Raw genomic sequence first — 22,989 nt, 5'->3', positions numbered from 1 at the left:
GTCAGACTTCGGTCAGACAGACCAGTCCATCATAGGGCACCATGCACACACATTCATACACTCAATCACACCTCTGGGCACTTTATCATAACTAATCTGCTTACCTGCATGTTTTTGGATAGTAGGAAACCTGAAATCCCGGAGCAAACCTACGCGAACACGGGAAGAACATGTGACACTCAGCACAGACATTAGCCCGAGCTCAGAATCCAATCTGGGACCTGGAGCGGCATACATGCAATATACTGTGTTCTTGTTGTTGTTGTAGCAGTACTAGTCATATTTATTTATTTCTTGTACAACAGCCTTAGCTATAAATAGATTGAATTGAATTTATTTAATACAAATCTTGCTTCTTGAATTAAACTCGCATCTGGGTCAAGCAGCCACATTAGTTCCCTCTACCTCATGGACTTCTAGACTGTTAAAGTACTAACTACAATCGTACACTAGCCTATGCTTAAGATCATGCCATCTGTTCTGTTTGGATCAGGATTGAGTCGATTCGTTGTTGTTGGAGAAACTGCTGTGTATATAAATTACTCAGATGCCTCGGTCAGGTCTCAGGACTTTCCTGGTGAAGCAGCACCCTCATCTGCTCAGTCCTGAAAGTGGACTTTCACTACAACCGCCTGGGTTAAATCACAAGTTCTCAACCCTGGTCCTGGAAGAACCTCTGTCCTGCATATTTGAGTGTTTTCACCGCTCTAACACACCCGAGTCAACGTATTAACAGCTTGTACAGCCTGTTTTCAGTTGAAATGTGTGTTAGCGCAGGAGAAACACTAAATTGTGAAGTAAGGTGTACAACAGGAGCAGGGTTGGGATCCTGTGGTTGAATTTGTTTGCATTGGCTTTCCATTTACCTGAAGTTATGCACCTGGACATGACAATGAAAGGATACTAGAAATACTATAAATGATAGATATATAATAATAATATAGGAAAACATGTCCAGGACAGGGATCACTATTGTTTGTTTTTGTTTGTGTGTTTGTTTGTTTGTTTTGCAGTAGTTGTGCAATAAACTCTGGCAACCTAAGGAGTGCTAATTGGAAGCAGATCCAGGGTAAAAATGCTCAGGTTAAGAATAAAATAAAATAAACCTAAGTAAGCCTAGGTTATATTATGGTATATACTACACTACTTCGCCTATAAACTTCATGAATATTTTCAGTGATAACTCAGTGTAACATACTGTTATGCAGCTCTAACACAAAAGTTGCCCCCTAAAAGCATTTTATTACTTGCTTGATTGTTTGTTTTGTTTGTTTCATAATCTAACACAACTCACGAGCTTAACAAGGTTAAAACACTCCAGTTAGAACAAAAACACTAAGCTGTGCAGTGCAGGAAGAGCACATCAGGAAAGCTAGGCATGCTGACGTCACCTAGAAACAATTCGATCTATCCAATCAGCGTTTTCAAGAGGCGGGGACTATACTGAATCCTGGGTTCTGATTGGACAAATAATCTATCAGTTATTCCTAACGTTTTTTCCCCCTTTAGGCGATAAAACGGACAAAGGATATTTTATCGAATTGCTATTTAGGGAAATAAAACATAGAATGGCAGCGTTTAATGAAATAACCGTTGTCACGTTGCTCTGACGATATGATAAACAATCGTTTAGTTCGGTTTTTGCTAGCCGGATAAGCTGCAAACGAAAGTTTGAGCCGAATCCCAAACGGCTCTACTTGTAAACAAAACGCACTAGGTAGGTAGTAGAGTCTGATAGTGTTGTCCCTACATTTAGGGCGCCTACGTAGGGACTTTGCTGTGATTGGGAACATCGACATAGTTAAACTTCCCTTATCCCACCTTATACGTTGTTTCTTGCTTGGGGAAAGAGGTTCTACTGTTAAACTGGCAGGCGACAGAAGGATAAAATGGTTTCGTGGATTATATCCAGAGTTGTTGTGTGAGTAAAAAAAAACTGCCATGTTATCCTGTTTTCACTTTTTTTTTTTTTAATGAAATAGGGAGTATTTTTGTGACTTAGCAGTTGGCTAACTAGTAGTTATAACCGTGAGCTCGTGCGACTAATAACATAAATACGATGCTGCTGTTTTTATACAAAAACACTTTTATTTTTATTGCTATAATTAAAATTCACCACAATTATACAGCAGTTTCATATTTATTTTAGTTGTGCATACTTTTGTTAAAAATGTTATGCTGAAAAATACCATAATTATATATATATATATATATATATATATATATATATATATATGTGTGTGTGTGTGTGTGTGTGTGTGTATATATATATATATATATATATATATATATATATATATATATATTGTATATATATATATATATATATATATATATATATATATATACAAACATATATACACATACACACACACGATTCTGGCGCTACATCCATTCTTATTTTTCTTGATCTTAGAGCTGCTTTCGATACTGTGGATCATGGTCTTTTACTTATCTGCCTTGAAAGTGTTTTTGGTGTGTCTGGGACAGTTTTAAACTGGTTTAAATCCTATTTTACTGACCGTTCCCAGTTTATTTCTCTGGGTGGCTACAGGTCTGACACTAGCTCTGTTCTCACTGGTGTTCCTCAGGGTTCAGTTTTAGGCCCTCTACTATTCAATATTGATCTATCTCCACCTGGGCATCTGCTGCGATTGCTCGGCCTCCGTTATCACTTCCATGCTGACGATACCCAAATCTACATTCACTCAAAATCTGGTGAAAACCTTGATGTTTGTTTTCTTTCTGAATGTATTTCTGAGATAAAAACGTGGATGAATAAGAACTTTCTGTGCCTGAACAGCGGGAAAACTGAAGTTATGCTTATAGGCTCCCATCATCAAATTCGCAAAGCTGGTCCACTGTCTCTGTTTGTTGATGGCTCTGTTCTAGAGACCCGAAGTAAAATGAAGAACCTTGGAGTAATTTTCGATACCAGTCTTGCATTTGATTCTTTTGTTCAGAGCATTGTTAAAGCATCCTTTTTTCACCTCAGAAATATAGCTAGACTGCACCCAATGCTAAACCTCTCTGTGGCTGAAAAGCTGATTAACTCATTTGTTGTCACTCGGCTGGATTACCGCAACGCCATTTTAGCCGGAGTTTCTAAATCCACAATTAACAAATTGCAGTATGTTCAAAACTCTGCCGCCAGGATCCTGACGGGAACCAGGAAATGTGACCATATTACTCCTGTTGTGGAGTCCTTACACCGGCTCCCGGTCAGGTTCCGTGTCCATTTTAAGATCATGATGTTGACGTACAAGGCACTACATGGCTTGGCTCCGCTTTACTTATCTGGATTATTAATCCCTTACACCCCAAATCGCAGACTACGCTCCTGACAGTCCAATTTGTTAATTGTTCCACAAACCCACCTAAAATCTACGGGTGACAGGGCTTTATCTGTCTACGCTCCTTCACTTTGGAACTCTCTTCCTCCTGAACTCAGGGAAGCTCAGACCTTTGGCATTTTTAAAGCTCTACTCAAGACACACTTTTTTAAACTTGCATTTGACTGTTGTCTTTTTTTATTATTGTTTTATAATTATTATTATTATTATTAACGTTGTTGTTGTTCTTATTAACTTTCCATGGTACTGCTTTAATTTTTCTAAATCATTATGTATATAATGCACATTTACTGCAGATGTTATAAGCTTGTAATAAACTGTTTATGTCTTTGAACAAAAGTGGTTTTGCCCAAGGCTTTCTCTTCTGACCCTGTGTAATGTTACACCCCATTTTTTGTGTGTTTTCCTGCTTCAACATCTTCGTAACAAAAATTCTTTAGGGTATAGCGAGACTGGAACATCCTGTAATATTATTAATCCTGCTAGAGGGATGAGATGACTTTCGTCTACCTGCATCACTGTGTTGTCTTCGTACACACGAAGGTCTAAAAACGTACGAGATCAAGGACATGATGTGTGTCTGAAACAGTGTAGTGAGCATGTTTAAAGTGCTACTGGGGTTTCAGAGGGTTTTGTAAATGTCCTTTAGTGACGTGGATAACACTACAATACTATTACTATATTATTAATATCTAGTGGGAGAAAAAACACCAAAAATAATTCTTGTTTTAATTGTATAGCTCAAACTTTCAACCTTTTTTTTTTTCTGTTGACGATTCAACCTGTACTAGTCTTGTGATCGTCCAATTAAATGCTCTGAAGAACGAATATGTCCCGCCCACGGCGGTGTGTCTTGTTCTACAGCCAGTCCGTCCAGGATTTCGCGATTTCAAAGCGAACGCAAAATCAAGCGAACGCCGCGATATGCGAAGGAGCTTGCGATTTTTCAGAGTCAACGCAGATTCGGGCCGAGACGCGTCACGTGACGTCATGAGTACGGCTAAAAGGTCTCGTTTACCAACAGACATCACTGCGAACGAGCGTGCGATCGCAGTTTTGTGTAGTCGAGATTTCGCCAGTTCAGGTAGGTTTTTCCAGGTAGCGTTTTTGGCTTCACGTCTTCCCAATGGCTCGGGTGAGGAAAAAAATGGTGGAAGTTTATTCATTTGGAAGGAAGAGGAGTTTGTTGGTAAGAGTAAGTCACGGGACGAAGAAATGGTACAGGGAACGAAGCACGACCCGAAAGCGAACTCAAATTTTTATTGGACATAATCGGAAACGCAAACAGAATCCCTCTAAATTGTTCCAGAGTGAAAATGTCATTTTAAAAAGTGCTTCACCGGGTAATAATAACGGAATTTTTCCACTCGGGTGTGATTTCAAGAACGTATAGCCTAAAAACCTACACGTCTTCCCTTTAGGCCTAAATTCCTGTCCGTAATTTATCACTTCCTGTACACCTGGCTACAGGAAAATATGACATTAGATTGCTGCTGTAGCTGGGAATTCGAGGTAGCAGTATTAGGAGTAGCAGTATTAGGAGTAGCAGTAGTAGTAGTATTAGCAGTAGCAGTAGTAGTAGTATTAGCAGTAGCAGTACTAGTAGTATTAGCAGTAGCAGTACTAGTAGTATTAGCAGTAGTAGTAGTATTAGGAGTATTAGCAGTAGCAGTACTAGTAGTATTAGCAGTAGTAGTAGTATTAGTAGTAGTATTAGTAGTAGTAGTAGTAAGGAATTTTTGGCTGTTAGTTAAAACGGTAATTCCAGGGTTAACAGTGTGACATTTGAATCCATATTAACTTTATCTCAGCGTGTGCACAAGCTAAGCACCAGCGAGACAGTTTGCATATCTGGTCACGTGACCTTTCATCTTTCAGAACCCAGTATGCAAATCTAACATACCCGTGGGCATATTATAGATATATAGCAGTTTATCATCGACATCACAGTTTTAAAGTCTACGGCACGCGCCGTGTGACAAAAGCATGTTCAAAGAACGCTGTAGATTTTAAAGACTTTACTTGTTGTACTGTTGATGGATGACCGGTGACATTTCTGCCTCAGAGTGATGTTCCTAAAACAGCATTAGATGATTAATCAACCAGAAATAAGACATTTCTACTCACCTCACCTCCTAGTAGAGGTAGTGGTAATGAATTCCAGAGTCAATTGTGCTCGTTATGGTTTTAAGGAATGTAAGAAAATTGTGATATAAATGACAATCTTGATATAAATGTGTCAAATACAATTGTTTAAAAATAAAATTTTCAAGCCCTGTTCGGATCGGATTCGTTTATCAGGGGAAGTCTGTAACGAATTTTTTACACGTCTCCTCTAGGGCTGCACAATTAATCAAATATCGATCGCGATTACGATTTCGACTGCCCACGATTACTTGATCATGATCGACTGCGATATTGACGTTTAAAGTTCGTCCTCCGCTCATAGAAAACTCCGCTGCTGATCAAATCAAGCGCTTCCTAAACTTACAGCCAATCACCGTAGAGCGGCGCAGGGATGACGTCTTTTTGTACGCCAAAACCCGGAAATGAGTTTCATTTAAATTCATTTAAAGTCTCCATGAATTTCCTCGAAACACACTGCGTTATTCGACGTGCTGACATCATTTCCACTGAAACAGGAAGTCAGGGCGGGATGTATCAAGTGGCTCCTCCACCTTTTTAAATAGGCAATAGTGTCTGGCTTACCTCACAGCCCGGGCTAAGCCGTACTTGACGGTTAGCATCACGGACGCGAGCAGTAAAGTGAACGAAGTCAAGCCGTTTCCTTCTTAAACAACTTACAGCTGGAAAACCGAATAAAACGCACGCGTTCGAACAGCCACAGACGCATTCACGACCCGCGCTCGCCGATACGAGTTCTCTTGCTCAACGACTTTGACATTTTAGATCCTAGAGAGCATTTGATTGGACGAAATCTGATTAGAAGTGTACAACGATGTATCGGCGGTAGAGCGAGACTGTACATTTTGAGCTCGTATATCTTCTAAATGCGAAATTTCGTCATCGTTTTTTGGAGCGTGCTAGCTTATAGATGACCGTAACGCTGACATATTCATACTAAAAGCCACAAAACTTCGATTTTCAGCTGATTATTTAAGCGTATACGATCATTTTCAGGATATTTATGGGAGCCAGAGAGCTTTCTGTTCCTGAGCGTTTTACTGACACAGCAGATTTATTCATTGTTGTTAGAAGTTGACGGTTTTTATAGTCCTGATTGATTCGGGGTCCGAGTGATTACACCCAAATTGGATTGGATTAGCCGCCAAAACAGGCTAATAAGAGCTTTAACAGCCCAGTCATAAAGATAAGAGTGTTGATGATGGCAGGTTGTGATTTCCACACTGTAACAGAATCACAGGGTCAGGAGTCCCAGGGCCTCACTTTCTGAAGCACTCGCAATTAAACTGCGTTTCAAGTGTTTACTGAGTTACTCAAGTGTTTGCTTAGTTAATCATGCGCACGTGGAGCGTCGCTTATCTGTGGGAATCTAAGATACCACGGCCACGTCACACGTTACAGGGTTACGTCTGCCTGATAAAGACGATATATAAACCTTGACGGTAAAGTCCACAGGTTAAAGATCCGTCTTGTGAGATTCCAAAACCAAAATAACGTGGATGTGTCGGAAGACGTGAACGCCGGGATTCATCCAAACACGTAAAAGTCCATCTGGAGTGCCATGGTCACACAATATTAGCACATGGTTATGAAAAAAGCAGAGTTATGAGTTGTTCATTTTGTGGCCTAGTGAGTGCTGAAGTTTATTCGGGAATATTCGGGAACGTAGGACGCAAGATAAGTCGTAGTCGGATATAGACAGGATCTCATGAGAAGAATAGCGTCAAGAGAGTCAGTCTCTAAAGGATCAGAAAGAAGAAAAACCCAAACATGAGATATAAAGGCTCAGATTCGCAACTGGAGAGTACGCAAGACTTGGCGACGAGCTAATGAAAACCGGGAGTATATAAAAAACGAGTAAACAAGGAACTAATGAGGATCGGTTAGGACTACAGATGATCCAGACGTGGCCTAGTATTCTGTTCATGGCGCTGTCTGGTGGTGTGAAGTGGAATGGTCAGGTGACTCAGCGATTTTACCAAAAGTATGAAATGTTTTAAGGAGAAAATTACGTGTAGTAAAAGTTAGCTGAGAATGTTGGTTTACATAGAGAACAATCGCTTACAAACAAGAACATGATATTGTTTAGCGAACGTTTACATTCATAGACGTATTCCATCTCTTAAAGCGCACCTATTACGGTTTTGAAACGTTCCTAATTTTGTCTTAAAGGTCTCATACGATAGATTTTCGTGCATGCGAGGTCAAAAAACACTTTAACGTGCTCGTAATTTAAACTGCAGCATGACCTTTTTCCTCAGTGTCACAAACGACTCGTTAAATGATTCGTTCTAAACGATTCGTTCTAAACTCCTCCTTTCAGAGATCGTACTCTGCTCTGATCGGTCAGACGTCCCAGTCTTTCGTGATTGGTCTACCGCTGTCAGCGAGCAGCCGATGAAGACCAGAGGCGGGGCTTTTTTGTTACGAACCTACGTAGGTTAGTACAGGAAGTACAGTCTGGAATCACTAACGACTCGTTACAGCTGTTCAGAATCGATTCCTTCTTTCGGGAGTCGATAACGGCGCTTGTCGTGCGCTTTGATTTTCGCAGACTTTTTACATTCACAAACAGCTCTATAAAAAACACAACTGACGAGGTTGTATCGTGGCTGCGTCCTCGATTTTAAAAACTCAGCGAGTGGGTGGTGAACGCCGGGAGCGTGCGCCGTTCTCCCTTCTGTCTTTATTTTCTCTCGACATCGACGCTTTTACAAGCCTGCGTGTTCCTGATTCTGAAAAGGTCATCCGACTTCCACGCGTGTTAATTATCCAGCACCAAAAAAAAACAACTACCAACAACAACAACAACAACAACAACAAAAAAACGTTTCTACTGACAGCCAGATCTCCTTAGCGATACTCGATAGAGAGTTCTTCCGCTGGTTGAAACTCAAGTCCACCAAATAACGGACTAAAAGATATGAAATCTGCTCGTCCTGTGCAGAAATGAATGTGCAGAGAGCAAACACAGAAGTATGACTAATTAGTATTAAAGTTCTTTATTTATTTATTTAAGCTAGTTTCTAGTTCATCGAGGCCAGTTACGTTAGCATGTGACCTTAACGTGGCTCGTCTTAGACAGGAACAGTGTTTATTTGTTGTTTAGTTCATGTAGCAGAGATAGCAAAGGGTGGAGAGACGGTTAGGCAATAGGGGGAATTGTTCCAGCAGCTCCCATTTACACACACACACACACACAAACACACACACACACACACACGCAGTATCAGGCGGTGCTGTCGTTCCCATAGTTACATGAAAATATATTGGCATGGACGCAGTCTCACTAAAGGCTGCATTTTTCCCACAAACCCACAGTCAGCGATCATAATGCTTTCCACTTGGCTCAGTTTCACAAGATGAAACAAAAGTGTTTGAAATGTTTATAAATCTGAAACGGAACGATACACACACACACACACACACACACACCATGAGGAGGATGCTCGAGTATTTTAAGGGCTTTTGCAGATAACTACGATGTCAGGGCTTGTACTATACATTTTCGAATGTTCTGCCGTAAAATCATCCAGAAAATCCGAGTCCCATTTTGTCATTGTAGATGAAATGACCTAGGTAAGGAACAAAATAGTTTGTGACGTGCTGTTATCGGAAAATAAAAATAATCAACCGTGGGGTGGCGTGTATTTTTAGCTCTTCCTGAAGTGTGTTATTCCTCTCATAGCACAGAGATACAGAGATCAGCCGTAGCATTAACACCACTGACAGGTGAAGTGAATGATATCGATTATCTCGTTACTGTGGGATCTGTCAAGGGGTGGGGTGTATTAGGCAGTCAGTTCTCGAAGTTGGAAAAATGGGCAAGTGGAAGGAAGGATCTGAGTGACTTTGACGAGGGCCAGATTGCGATGGTTGGACGACTGGGTCAGAGCGTGTCTAAAACAGCAGGTCTTGTGGGGTGCTCCTGGTATGCAGTCGTTAGTACCTAATAAAAGTGGTCCAAGGAAGGACAACCGGTGAACCGGAGACAGGGTCATGGGCGCGAAAGGCTCACTGATGCACATGGGGAGCGAAGGCTAGTCCGTCTGGTCCGATCCTGCAGAAGAGCTACTGATGCACAAACTGTCGTCTATGATAGTAAGGAGTCCGAACACAAAGTGCATCACGGACTCCTGTACGTCACCGAAAACACCTACACTGGGCACATGAGCATCAGAACTGGACCAGGGAGCAATGGAAGAAGGTGGCCTGGTCTGATGAATCATGTGGAATCCACGTGGAATCATGTGTGATGCTCTGGGCGATGTTCTGCTGGGAAACCTTGTGTCCTGGCATTCGTATGGATGTTACACTGACACGTACCACCTACAGACCGAGTACACATCTTCATGGCAACGCTATTCCCTAATGGCAGTGGAATCTTTCAGCAGGATAATGCGCCATGCTACACCGCAAACATTGTTCAGGAACGGTTTGAGGAACATGACGAAGAGTTCGAGGTGGGATGTTCTAGACGAACGAGTCCGATCCATGGAGGCCGCACTTCGCAGCTTACAGGACTTACAGGATCTGTTGCTGACGTCTCGGTGCCAGACACCACAGCACACCTTCAGAGGTCTCGAAGGTGGAGTCCATGCCTCAACGAGTCAGAGCTGTTCTGGTGGCACAAGGGGCGACCTACACAATATTACGCAGGTGGTTTTAATGCTATGGCTGATCGGTGTGTACATTACTAGAGAAAATGAATGTGTTGTAAAACGTCCTTTACAAAGCTCATCTATATTGATCAGATTAGAAAAGAAACAAGGGTCTCAAACACTTACAGAGATGAAAACCATATGAGAAAATGTTCATAATTTGAGGTGGGATTAAAGCTGTTTTGTATTATTTATATTTTCTTTTGACGTTTTGTAATTTATTATTATTATTATTATTATTATAATTATTATTTTGGAACCAGTGATATACTTCATGACAATGATCTGGCTTCTTTTCTACAAAACATTGGTAAAGTTGTAGTTGAACTCGTACTCATCATTTGAGACAATCCCTATGTTTACACGGACAGCGGTAATCTAATTATGGACCTTATTCTGAATAAGACGATATTCTGATTAAGGTGTTTACATGAGTCGCTTTTAGAATATTCCTTTCATGTTCCTGTTTTATGTGTTATAGAATATAGATGGATTAACGTCACACGTCATTACGTCCCCACGCCACGCCGTCTGACGTTCCCTCCAGAATTTCACGTATCGACGTACAGCTGGTCTTCGTTATGGGACCGTATACAGTTTTGGGTGTTTTTCTTATTAATTTCATGAAAGCGTCAAGTGCGGGTAATTGTTAGTCGTGCTGTACGTGCAAATAGACGACTGATTGAAGCCGTAGGCTGCGTCCCAAACCGCGTACTTACCGTCTATATAGTAGGTAAGTACGCGGTTTCGGACGTTAATAGTGTGATTAAGGTGTGTACATGTCTGTAACGCACGTCCATAATGCGACTTAAACAGGAATACTCCACACGTCTTAATTCCATTCGTGTTTACTTCGAGTATGACTTTAATCGGATTAAGGTCATCAATAATCTCTGTTTACATGCTAGTTTCTTAATCAGAGTATCGTCTTAATCGGGTTCATATCGGATTATCGTCGTCCGTGTGAACGTACTGATAGTGTTTTATGTCTGAATGTTTGTGTTCGTGTTCCAGGCTTCTCTTTGGCACACTTTATCCAGCATATTACTCCTACAAAGCAGTCAAGACCAAGTCTGTGAAAGAATACGTAAGCCTGATTTTCTTCCTTTCTCATAAAACATTGGGATATTTACGAAATAAACAGGTGAAATTTAAAAGAGGTGAAGGCTGGCTTGTATTCGTGCCGAATCAGCGTCTGTGTCCTGTACAGAGGAAAAGCAGTACAGCAGCTCTATCTGATCCCTGTCATTTCCCTTTCCTCTATGTGTATGTGTGTGTGTGTGTGTGTGTGTGTGTGTGTGTGTGTGTGTGTTTCCGCAGGTGCGGTGGATGATGTATTGGATTGTGTTTGCTCTTTATACCGTAGCAGAGACGATCGCAGACCTCTCCATAGCATGGTGAGACATCACACACACTTTTAAAAAAAATTATTATTATTATTATTTTTTTTTTTTTTTACGAAATATTTTAATTGCTTGTTAGGATTTCATTTTAAAAGTGCCGTGTGTTCAGCGCTACATTTGTGCCTCATGACCTCGGTCACATCTCCTCCAGCGCTGTCAGTAAACGCCTGTATTAATTTATTTGTTTTTATTCGAACCGGCAGGTTTCCGTTGTACTACGAGTTAAAAATGTGCGTGGTGATCTGGTTGGTGTCGCCGTACACCAGAGGAGCCGGTCTGATCTTCAGGAAGTTCCTGCACCCGCTGCTGGCCTCCAGAGAGAGGGTACTCACATTAAGCAAACTCCCAGGCTGTTGTAGTTTTAAAGGAAAACCAAACCGAACTCCACAATGCCAAGGACACTAATAATGAATGGAAACGTGGGCTTGTCGAACACGATATCCTCTTCCTACTGGACGTTTATTTTAACTTCTTTACTTCCGACGCTGGAAAAGCTGGAAGACGAACACGCCGAGGGCGTGGCTGTAGAAATAGACGGTTAATTTGTTCTAGGTAGTCAAAAAAAAAATAGAAGAAGACAAAGAGAACCAGTGAAGCATTTGAATTTTGATGCTAACTGTTTGATGCTAACTGTGTGTGTGTGTGTGTGTGTGTGTTTCAGGAGATAGATGATTACATCGTTCAGGCCAAAGAGAAGAGTTATGAGACCATGGTGAACCTTGGAAGGCAAAGCCTCAGTGTTGCTGCTTCAGTCGCTGTCACTGCTGCTGTCAAGGTAGTACACACACACACACACACACACACACACACACACACTCTCTAGAGGGAGAGCTCAAACGTGAATAAACGCAGGGTTTTATTTTTTTGCCGTCATGGTAACAGATACACAACACTCAGACATTCATCTTTGTCTCACAAAGGAGTCTTTCACACGTTCTCAGTTTACTGATCCACTCGAGCCGAACATTAAGCTGTCAGTACTAACGTCCTGAACTCCCGCTCGTGCCAGCGTTTAACGCTTCACTCCTAAGCAGTCCTGTCCTGCCGTGCCAGCACTTTTGTACCACCTGAAGAATCACGTCGGCATGTAAGCGAGCAAAACAAACATGGAGGACGGAGTGCTGGTGAAAAACGAGTCTTGTTAGTGAGAGAAGATTTACGACATGTTGAATAAAAAAATGTGTTATTGCCAATATTCCAACTTCGCAGTGGAACCACCGGTCAAAAGTTTATGTTTTTCCCCCTCACATTTTAGAATAATAATGAAGTCATCAAAACTCTGGAGTAACACAAATGGAACTATGGGAATTATGTCGTGCAAAAAAAATAAATAAATAAAAAATCCAAAATAAATCTTAATTAATTTAGCATTTTATCATCTTCAATTTCCCCAGAAATGTATTCTCGGCGTTTTTCTCACCCGATTCCTTGAGGAATTTCCCTGAGATGCTTTTTTAAACAGTATTAAAGGAGTGCGCACCGACGCCGGACTCTCATCGCCTGCTTTTCGGAATATTTCCCTCCGAGTCGAACGTTTAAATAAAGATTTTTTTCGTTTTCTAATGAAAGAAACTTTGAGATCAAAAGGTTTTTAAGATCATGAGAAACATTTCGGTCGGGTGTCCACATACTTTTGACCGGCGGTGTACGTGTTTGTCACAAATGATCTGTAATATAAATATCATTTATCTCGTCATGTTCTAAATAATGTCACGCATGAGGCGTATCACACAGACATCATTAATCTGGGAAGCAGGTTTATTAAGAAATATGGCATAACAATACATATATATATATATATATATATATATATATATATATATATATATATATATATATAATTTATTTGACCCTTATTTCTCAGGCTTTGCTGCTAAAAAATCATTTCTTGCTTGCTGCATGCAGTGGAATCTTATTCCTGAAGACAGCGGGCGTTTCTGCTGTGCTTTACTTCTGGTTGTTTCACTCTCATTCCCTCTCTCTCTCTCTGTTTCTCTCCCTTCTTCCTCTCTCTGTACACTAGACTAACCTCGTAATGGTCTTTGTGCCTGGCTAAAGATGTTGGCGCTGCAGGTAACACCCTGATTTGTTTATGTTCTGCTCACTTGCTTCTTCTTGCACGCAAACGCTGTATTATATGTATACCTGTTTTACCAAGAGAACGTATGGAAAGAGGAATTAGATTTATTTATTTATTTGTTTGTTTGTTTATTTATTTATTTAGCTGTGATTCTTTCCAGGGTGACGAGATCTACCAGGAGATTAAGCTAGTTTTTAAAATGTTGTTTAAAAGCTAGTGTTATTTATTTATTTATTTATTTATTTATTTTTTTAAAAATGTTGTTCGAAAGCTAATTATTAAAAGGCTACAAGGTCAGCTGCCTTATTGGCACACCTAGAAATTCTTATGAGCAAGAATATGAGGGGGGGGAAAGAATTGAGAAGGAATTTCTTTTTCTGTACTTTTTGATCTGCTGCTCTTGCTGTGTCACAGGACAGCCGAACGCTCGGAGGAAAGCGCTATCTATCCCTCTTCCGAATACATTAGCTCACATACGCCTACGCTCGGTTAGTGTTCCACTGATTGACCGCGTTTACACGGACAGCAGTAATCTAATTATGGACCTTATTCTGAATAAGACGATATTCTGATTAAGGTGTTTACATGAGTGGCTTTTAGAATATTCCTTTCTTGTTCCCGTTTTACGTGTTATAGAACATAGATGGATTAACGTCACACGTCATTACGTCCCCGCGCCACGCCGTCCGACGTTCCTTCCAGGATTTCACGTATCGACGTACAGTTGGTCTTCGTTATGGAACCGTATACAGTTTTGGGTGTTTTTATTTTTCATTTTACGAAAGCTCCGAGTGCGGTTAATTATTTGTCGTGCTGTACGTGCAAATAGACGACCGCTTGGAGTGATACCATCTCTCCCACCTCCCTCTTGGACTCCCAAATGATTTCTTTTTTTAAAGCGCTTAGGAACTGTTATATCTCTTTAGATATGAGGTGAGACAGAAGGCCATAATTTCCTTAGTAATTGATAAAGTTAAATTGAGAATAAAGCGTGTTGACCCTCGAGGGTGCCAATAATTATTTTCTTTAGCATACTGGAGATTTCGCTTGCCCTTTGTGTGCTCACACTTCTTCTTTCTTTTCATAGTTGAATAACTGGTACTGTTCACAAAGATTTAGGAAGCTACTGTTTTACTTCCTGAAAACGAAACGAACCACGAAATAACCAGAGCGAGACAGATGCTGGTTATTAGTAGATATAAGATGCCATCAGGAACCAGTTAAATTGTAGCGTCTGTATAATTAAACCTAATCCATCCGTGGCGAAGAGACAAATGGAGGAACTTCTGTTATAGAACTCAACATGATAACCTGATTTGTTTTGTTTTTTTTACAGGGACAGGGTGCCATCAGTGAGCGTCTAAGGAGCTTTAGTATTCCTGACCTCACCCAGGTTCCGTCCAGCCAATCAGCATTCGCGAAACCGGCCCAGCTGGGCATTGAGAGTGAAGACCCCAGCACCCAGGGCTCTGGTAGGCAACTGACAGTCAAACCTTTCTCAACGTTTCTCTTTTTTTCAGACTCTGTGGTTATCTAAGAATAAAATATTCCATAAAAATATATATTTATGTCCGTGTGTAAGAGTTCAGAAGGTAATAAAAACACGTTTCCAGGCAACACAGGGGTGTTTTTGGTCAAGACTTTTGGATACCCAGTTTTATAGGAAGCTTGATGATGCCATCAGTCCCAGATTACTGGGATATGATTTAAGCAGGATGTATCCTGGGATCCATTATGGTATCTAACAGTAGACAATCTTGCTGAGCCATTTTTATATTTTCTCCAAAGGATTCTCATCATGATTTCCCCTCGCGCTAGCGCTGCAGCACGCAGCACCCAAACCTCCGGGTTTCGGTGACATCGACTTGACACGTTTGTGTTTCATTATGATTTCTGTCCTGTCTCCTCCGCCGTATCGTCATTGGTCGTTTCCCGTATGTGTGTTCACCCTTGATTTCATTTATTATTTAAACCCCTTCGTGTCTCTTTGTTCATCACGAAGTATCACTGCATGTGTGTTCTCACCGTGCCAAGCCTTTGTACATCACGTACATGACATTTTGTACTTCATAGTTTTGATCCGGTTCTCCTCCTCGTTTCTCCGTTCCTGTTTAGCCTTGTTTATACCCGCTATTGACCCATTGCCCGGTTTTGACCATGCTATTGTCTCACGTTTCGAAATTTGTCTGCCTGTCTCTACTCTAATAAATCTCTTATCCGCGTCCGCATCCGTCCTAATCCACGTCACGTGGCAATTCTCCAATCATATCTGCTTTGTTGTCTCTCAGAAATAATTTCACAGTTTCTCCCTATTGTTGATATTTTCAAGTAGATATTGAGTAATACGTATTCAGTGCACAACCAGAATAGAACCCACGCCCACAAGATTATGCAAGTCTGTGAGGACTTTTAACAAAAACCAATTCATTATTGCACGTAAATTAATTATTGATGCGTCAGTATGGGTACAGTAGTAAGACATGATTAAGATATGATTCTGTTTGTTGGACCTGTATTAAGAACAAGGTTCTTGGACAGTTTAGTGGACATGTACGTACGGTGTTTCTCAGATACACACTTTAAGAGCGTGCGCTAGCAGTATAGTTCTTCCTTCTCCAACTTCCAGTCAGCCCTGGAATATAAATAGAGCCTTGCATACCCTGGCACTGACATTGCCTTTACTGAAAACGTCAGTATATTCTATGAATACCACCATCCACTATAAACCTGTCATTCCTGTTTACTCTGCACATCCTGCAACGATTTCTATTTCTTGCTCACAGCTTCTATTTTTTTTTTTGATACAACTTTCCCCAGAGAAATAAGGATCGGGTGTGAATGTTTTTATTACCGGATTTCCGATGAAGGCTGTGTTGCGAGATGAGATATGATGCGCCTTGACTAAACTGCCTGAAATGATGCTTAAAAGCTTCCAAGACACAATAATCTCTTAAATACTGACTGTAGTGTTGCTGCGTGCGCTTTATGTGGCATGCTTTAGACAGCTACCGATTTTAATAGGATCTAGTTTTACCTCCTACACTTCGAGAAGCTCGTTTACACAGCTGATTGCTTCAGACATTTCCAGCGTACCTCTAAATACAAGGACACAACATTCCAGAAATATTCCTCGCCCACTCTAGATTAGTCACGCACTCAAAGACCGGTCATAAGGATTCACTTCGTCTTGAACTTTCTCATTGAGGGAACATGCTTAAGAGGAAAACTTGACTTCCTGTAGTGCTCAGATTTAGATCAGTCTAGCTGGTGATCAGACCGGCTTGACACTTTGTACACTTTTTTTTTTTTTTGTATTTTGATGAAAAAGCTCCGGCGGTCTCAGAAAATCCAGTGGTAGCTCAGGGGTTAAGGTGTTGGTCTACTGCTCAGAAGGTTGTGAGTTGTGGATCCTTGAGCGAGGCCCTTCACCGTCAGTTGCTCAGATGTATGAATGAGATCAATGTAAGTCGCTCTGGATAAAAGAGTCTGCCTAATACCCTAAATGTAAATGTAAATTCAGCCTGTGATCTGGGTCGTAAATCTGCCAAACTAGAGATTATCCGTGCGGTTATGTATCGTTTCATCTCTCTAGTACTATTAAATTTGTTCCATAAATAAATCGAACTGTTCTGGTCCGGCTTTAAATGCTACTCTTCTGCTAATGCCTATTTAGAGTACAAGCAGGCAGGACACAGGGAGGAAGTAGATGGGACGTGTTCAGAGGACGACTCATCGTTGCCAAAGGGTCTGCGCAGAACTCAGAGTGTGAAGATGAGCCGTGCCAAAGTTGTACGCAAAGAGGTGTGTATGCACAGGAAACAGCTTGTTTCTAGTGCGAGATCCGTTTGTAACTCCATTACTGATGGTTATTTTTAAATATTCAACTATTAACAAATGTGCTATATAATCCTAATTAATCATATTCATTTGATACTATTCTGTGTGTGTGTGTGTGTATACAGTCTCGTTACAGCTCCCTGAAAATTAAAACCAGAAGGAGGCCAGTGATCGCTGCCAACACGTTTGAACAGCCATGATCAACAGGAAACACGCCAGAAACCAGCTTGGATCGTCCCATTAGGCAAACCACAAAACCTTTGAATGAACAGGCCTAGTCCTTTTTAAAACACACTGCTAAGGACCGTCTGTATGAACAGGCCTAGTCCTTATGTGTCACCCAACAAACCTCCCATGAAAAGACCTCATCGTCCAGTAATGCACCAGCAAAGTATGAACAATTAGTCATTCCGTAACACCCGCTAGTCATCCCACAGTACATGCCTGATGAGCTGTGGTATGAACAGACCTGATCGTCCTGCAACACACACCATAAAAACCTCTATATAAACATGTCCCGTCAATCCGTAATCCGACGGACGGAGACAGATTGTGCAATAACACGTGACAAAAGCATCTGTATCAACAGGCCTGGTCATTATTATATTGATGATTTAACAGACACGATCATTCCAAAAGACACCCAAAGAGCATCTATGAACAGTCCCGATCGTTCCACAATACACTAATGGGAAGCATCTATATGGGCAAACCCTGTCATCGCGTAATACAAATCCGTAGAGCCGTTGTATGAACAAGCTTTGTCGTTCCCAACGATCCTCGATACGACCAGGCTTTGTCATTCCGTAACACACACCCGAGGATCCTCTATATGAATGGGCTTCGTCATTCTGGAACACACATCTAATTAGCTTATATACAAATGGGTGTCATCATTCTGTAACAAAAAAAAACTCGAGGACCATTTATATAAATGGGTTTTGTCATTCTGTAACCTACTTGAGGAGCCTCTAGACGAATGTGCTTCGTCATTCTATATCACACATGAAGATCCTCTATATTAAAGGGCTTCGTCATTCCGTAAAAAAAAAACACACCTGAGAACCTTGTCTATGAACTGGCATCGTCATTCTGTAACACACTCCTGAGGATGATCGTCTATATGAATAGGCTTCATCATTCCGTAACACGCCTGAGGATCCTCTATATGAACGGGCTTCGTCTTTCTGTAACTCGCATCCGAGGAGCTTATATATAAATTGGGTTTTGTCATTCCGTAACACACACCAAAGGACCCTCTAGACGATTGGGTTTCGTCATTCCGTAACACACACCAGAGGATCCTCTATACGAATGGGTTTTGTTCCGTAACACACACCAGAGGATCCTCTATATGAATATGTATGGGCTTCGTCATTCCATAACACACACCAGAGGATCCTCTATACGAATGGGTTTTGTCATTCCATAACACACACCAGAGGATCCTCTATACGAATGGGTTTCGTCATTCCATAACACACACCAGAGGATCCTCTATACGAATACGAATGGGTTTCGTCATTCCGTAACACACACCAGAGGATCCTCTAGACGAACGGGTTTCAAAGAAGAGGTGGCGTTTCAACTTTGGATACATGGCTGTCTGTATCAGCGTGAACTGGGCTAGTAACACTGGGTACACTTACGCTTGCTACAGACGCGGTGTTAGACGGACCTGGGCCACCGCTGTCAGAGGACTGTGGTTGCGGGGCGATAGCTTTGTAGCCACTTCTCCATTTTAATGTTACGAGCTATTACTTAACTTCATCATATAGCCGTGTGCTGGCGATAAATGACATGCGGTCAAATGCACACTGACGCAGGACTGTGAGTGGTTTGCAGTTTTGACCGTGAAAGACAGGCTAATATGATTGGATGTCATGTATTTGACCTTTACAACATTGCAATTTTGCTGTTTGTACACTGGAGGGGGCACAAGTTCATTTTTTGGCCGTGAGGAAAAACATGGATTACAATTTTAATGTTATTTAGTGAGGCGGAATTAAATGAACAGTAATCTCAGCATTTTGCTGACGTACCCCCTCCGTCACCTCAGTTTGGGAACCACTGCTCTATACGAATGGGTTTCGTCATTCCGTAACACACCTGAGGATCATTAAAGGGCGTCGTCATTCTGTAAAAACACCCCTGAGGATGATCGTCTATATGAACGGGCTTCGTCATTCTGTAACCCACATCCAGACGAGCTTATAAATGAATAGGCTTCATCATTCCGTAACACACATCAGAGGATCTTTTATATCAATGGTTTCGTCATTCCGTAACATACACACCTAAGGAGGCTTGATAAACACTTGGTCGTCCATTAACACTCCAGAGCCTCAGTATGAAATCTATAGCAAGTGTTTATCATTAATTCATTAATCCCTTAGCTGTTTTACCTTGAGCCCCTCTCCCCCATCCTCCCCAAATCAACACTGGCCTAAAATGCTGGACTGGTATAAGGTGACATTTGACATAAACACACCATGAACGTTTGTGACGTTGACTGACAATGTTCTTCATTTATGCAGAGATACGTCTCTTAGGATCATTTTCTCATCTTAAACGAATATAGCGGGGGGGTGTGTGGGGGGGGGGGTGGCGTCGTCATAGCAACAGCTTTTAAAACGGCTTTTCCATTTATTAAAGTGTATAACAGCTCGGCGTCAGACACTGGCAGATATTATTTATTATATCTATTTACACCGAGAACCGAAATACTTAAAATAGCCTGCCTATTAATAATTAATACAAATTAATAATCTTCATTCGTGAATTTTCATCAATACTGGTCTGTATTTTATCTCAACGGCTAGTTAGTTTCTAACAGGAAGCGTAGTAATCATATCGTTTCGATTGTTTTGTCGCAATACCAAAAAGCGGCCTTTAATTCCTTAGTGGGTTTTATAAGGAGTTTCAGGTCTACTGCTTTAACATTCATAATGAATGCAGCTAATATTAAGCACTTTTCCAACACTGACCTGCCTACTTCTCTCAGATGTGTGCGTGTGGATGTCGCAACGCTCTGCGGCCTGTTTACAATTTATTCTCCGTGCATTTTTTCTTTTCTTTTTGTTTTTCCCCGTCTTGTAATAATGCTTAGTTTAGGGCGTGTACAGATCATTTAACTTAACACAATATTGTATTTGTTTTCATTTCACAAGTCGTAGTATTCCTGTGTCCAGAAGGAGTCTACCTTTGACGGCACAGATTTGCCGAGCGCTTGTGCTCCAAACCTGAAGGCTGTGTCCCCGTAGTTCTGTTCACAGGACGAGAATTCCCCTACGAACGTTTGGACACTATGGCAGAACCAACCGTTCTGCCGTTTTTCCCAAGCACAACGTCATGATAATATCGGAAGCTGGTAAATAAAAGCGTTCCAATTTAACGGCCTAGCGCTCTTCGAACACGTGGATGTGAACCGAATGTACGCTAAGCACCGTGCTTGTGCTCTGCGGTCTTGTTTCGAGTTGAACCGTGCGTGTATTTATGTATCGAGACGCTTTCTTCCTTTTAAATGTAGCTTTGTGGACTCGTATTTAGTCTAGTCCACTAGTGGACTTCATCTGCACTTTTAAATTCCGGATCGGACTTATCGAGTATCCTGAAACAAAAACATGAGCTAATTATTTAGTTTTAAATTCATGGACTCAAAACTATGCTCAAATTCTCTCTCTCGCTCTCTCTTTTTTTTTCTTTTCCACTTCTTCCCAGAAGAAATGACGACCAAAAAAATCGTATATTAACGTGTGTTATATTGTTAGTGTTTGTTACTACGGTGTTGAACTGTTCTGTTTTCTCGCCTGACGCGGGTGTAAATGTGTAAGAGAGAACTCGGTCCCATACTCGTCTATTCAGCATCCGTTCTGTAAACGTTAGAACATTCAAATTTGGCCTAGATCCACGTATGTGCATTTGTTAGACTGAGACGTCGTGTAAGATGACCGATCGGTTGCTTTTGTTGTGCGAGTTAAAGCAGAGTGGTTAAGGAGAGAAAACACTAACATTATTATTATGTACTCTCTTATGAGAGAAAATCCAGCAGCTGGTTTGAAGGCCGTAGTTAATGCCGGATCTACACCGGCACGTCCAGTCTGAGCGAGCCTGAATGTCTCTGCATCGATTGTTAAATAAAGTCGAAATGCTTTGATTTTATAACTGTCCTGTTTTCAATTCCACACATGGTATATAAAATGTACGACTATTTACACTGACATTTATTCATTTAGTAGACTTAAAAATGAGGATTTATCAGCCAGGGCCAGAAAGGAACCGTGTGATTGGTGTGCAATATATATATATATATATATATATATATTTTTTTAGTTTTACAGTGGAGTCTGTTCTGCCCCAAAATCTTTTTCATACACGTCTTAGGGTCCGTTAAAATCAAATTCAAGAGAGAGAAATGAAGAGAAATAATAACGGGTCGGAATGGTCAGAATTCCTTCGGGAGTGAGCGGGAGTAACCCCTGTGTTTCTCTCTGTTCACTACTTAGTAAGTGACGAACTATATATGGGTCATCCATCCTTCCGTTTTCCATACTACTTATCCTGCACAGGGTGACGGGGAGCCTGGAGCCTATCCCGGGGAACTCGGGGTACTAGGTGGAGGACACTGGATGGGGTGCCAACCCATTGCAGGGCCCATTCACACACCCGTTCACACGCCACGGACAATTTAGAAATGCCAATCAGCTTACAGTGCACGTCTTTGGACTGGAAGAAGAGGTCTATGGGTCATGACAGGTAATATTTTAAACGATGACCCTTGAATATCAGACATTTCATGTTTGGAAAAAAATAAAAGTTTAATACGGTAAAAATCATGCGGAAACATTTTGAGAAAAGTCCTGCTCAAAGCTTTAGTACAATGGGCCCTGTTGCTTGATTGCAGGACTTGACATGCTCTGAATTCACCACTAGATGGAGGCTTTGTGTTTGTTTGTTTATTTCTCTCTCTCGCTCTCTCTCTCTCTCTCGCTCTCTCTCTCTCTCTCGCTCTCTCTCTGGCCTCAAAAACGTCTTCCTGACAAGAGCGAAACGTGATGAGCTGTGTCCTGATGTAGCCCTGAAAAACATAACAAAACATGCCATTGCACATCAGATGAATCGGAGCAAAGAAACACCAATAACAGAGTTTGTGATCGCTTATGACTGAATGTTGCGTGTTGTTTTTATACAAAAGGTCCTGAAATGTAGTCAATCAGGTATTAAAAAAAAAAAGGCGAATCGTTTCACATATTGTTTTAAAGGAACGTTCCATTAGTCAACACCTCTAATAAATGTAAATGTTCTCACTGCCTGGAAGTGGTCGTATCAATAAACAGTCCGTACGGGATTTCTCTCGATTTCGCTGCGGCTTTTTTTCACAATTTTTTGATGCAACTTGTGGAGTTTTTTGTTTGTTTGTTTGTTTGTTTGCGGAAAACTACTCGAATCGGCGAAATCGCTATCGCACGAAATCTTTCGCACTGATGTTCGTTGGTAAACGAGACCGTTTA

At 41.2% G+C, this 22,989-nt stretch overlaps 1 protein-coding gene across 1 annotated transcript; it reads left to right on the top strand.

Annotated features, from left to right (window-relative positions):
- Positions 1 to 1,745: 1,745 nt before the first annotated feature.
- Positions 1,746 to 21,786, top strand: reep3a (receptor accessory protein 3a). Its single transcript, XM_053632130.1, has 8 exons — positions 1,746 to 1,921; positions 11,174 to 11,246; positions 11,480 to 11,556; positions 11,766 to 11,886; positions 12,224 to 12,337; positions 14,979 to 15,114; positions 17,316 to 17,443; positions 17,605 to 21,786. Exons 1-8 carry the CDS (start codon positions 1,890 to 1,892, stop codon positions 17,677 to 17,679), a joined length of 756 nt encoding a protein of 251 aa, XP_053488105.1. The 5' UTR covers positions 1,746 to 1,889; the 3' UTR covers positions 17,680 to 21,786.
- Positions 21,787 to 22,989: the final 1,203 nt, after the last annotated feature.

The sequence above is a fragment of the Ictalurus furcatus genome, chromosome 9 (genome assembly GCF_023375685.1).
Source record: "Ictalurus furcatus strain D&B chromosome 9, Billie_1.0, whole genome shotgun sequence".
NCBI classification, from domain to species: domain Eukaryota; kingdom Metazoa; phylum Chordata; class Actinopteri; order Siluriformes; family Ictaluridae; genus Ictalurus; species Ictalurus furcatus.
Note: the sequence above shows the minus strand (reverse complement) of the source record. Positions and strands in the feature narration are given on the sequence as shown.

Excerpts from the sequence above, each read along its gene's own strand:
- reep3a (XM_053632130.1), top strand. The coding sequence starts at position 1,890 with ATGGTTTCGTGGATTATATCCAGAGTTGTTGT. Across the intron at positions 11,887-12,223 it reads TGCTGGCCTCCAGAGAGAGG|GAGATAGATGATTACATCGT; the intron begins GTACTCACATTA and ends TGTGTGTTTCAG. Across the intron at positions 12,338-14,978 it reads CTGTCACTGCTGCTGTCAAG|GGACAGGGTGCCATCAGTGA; the intron begins GTAGTACACACA and ends TTTTTTTTACAG.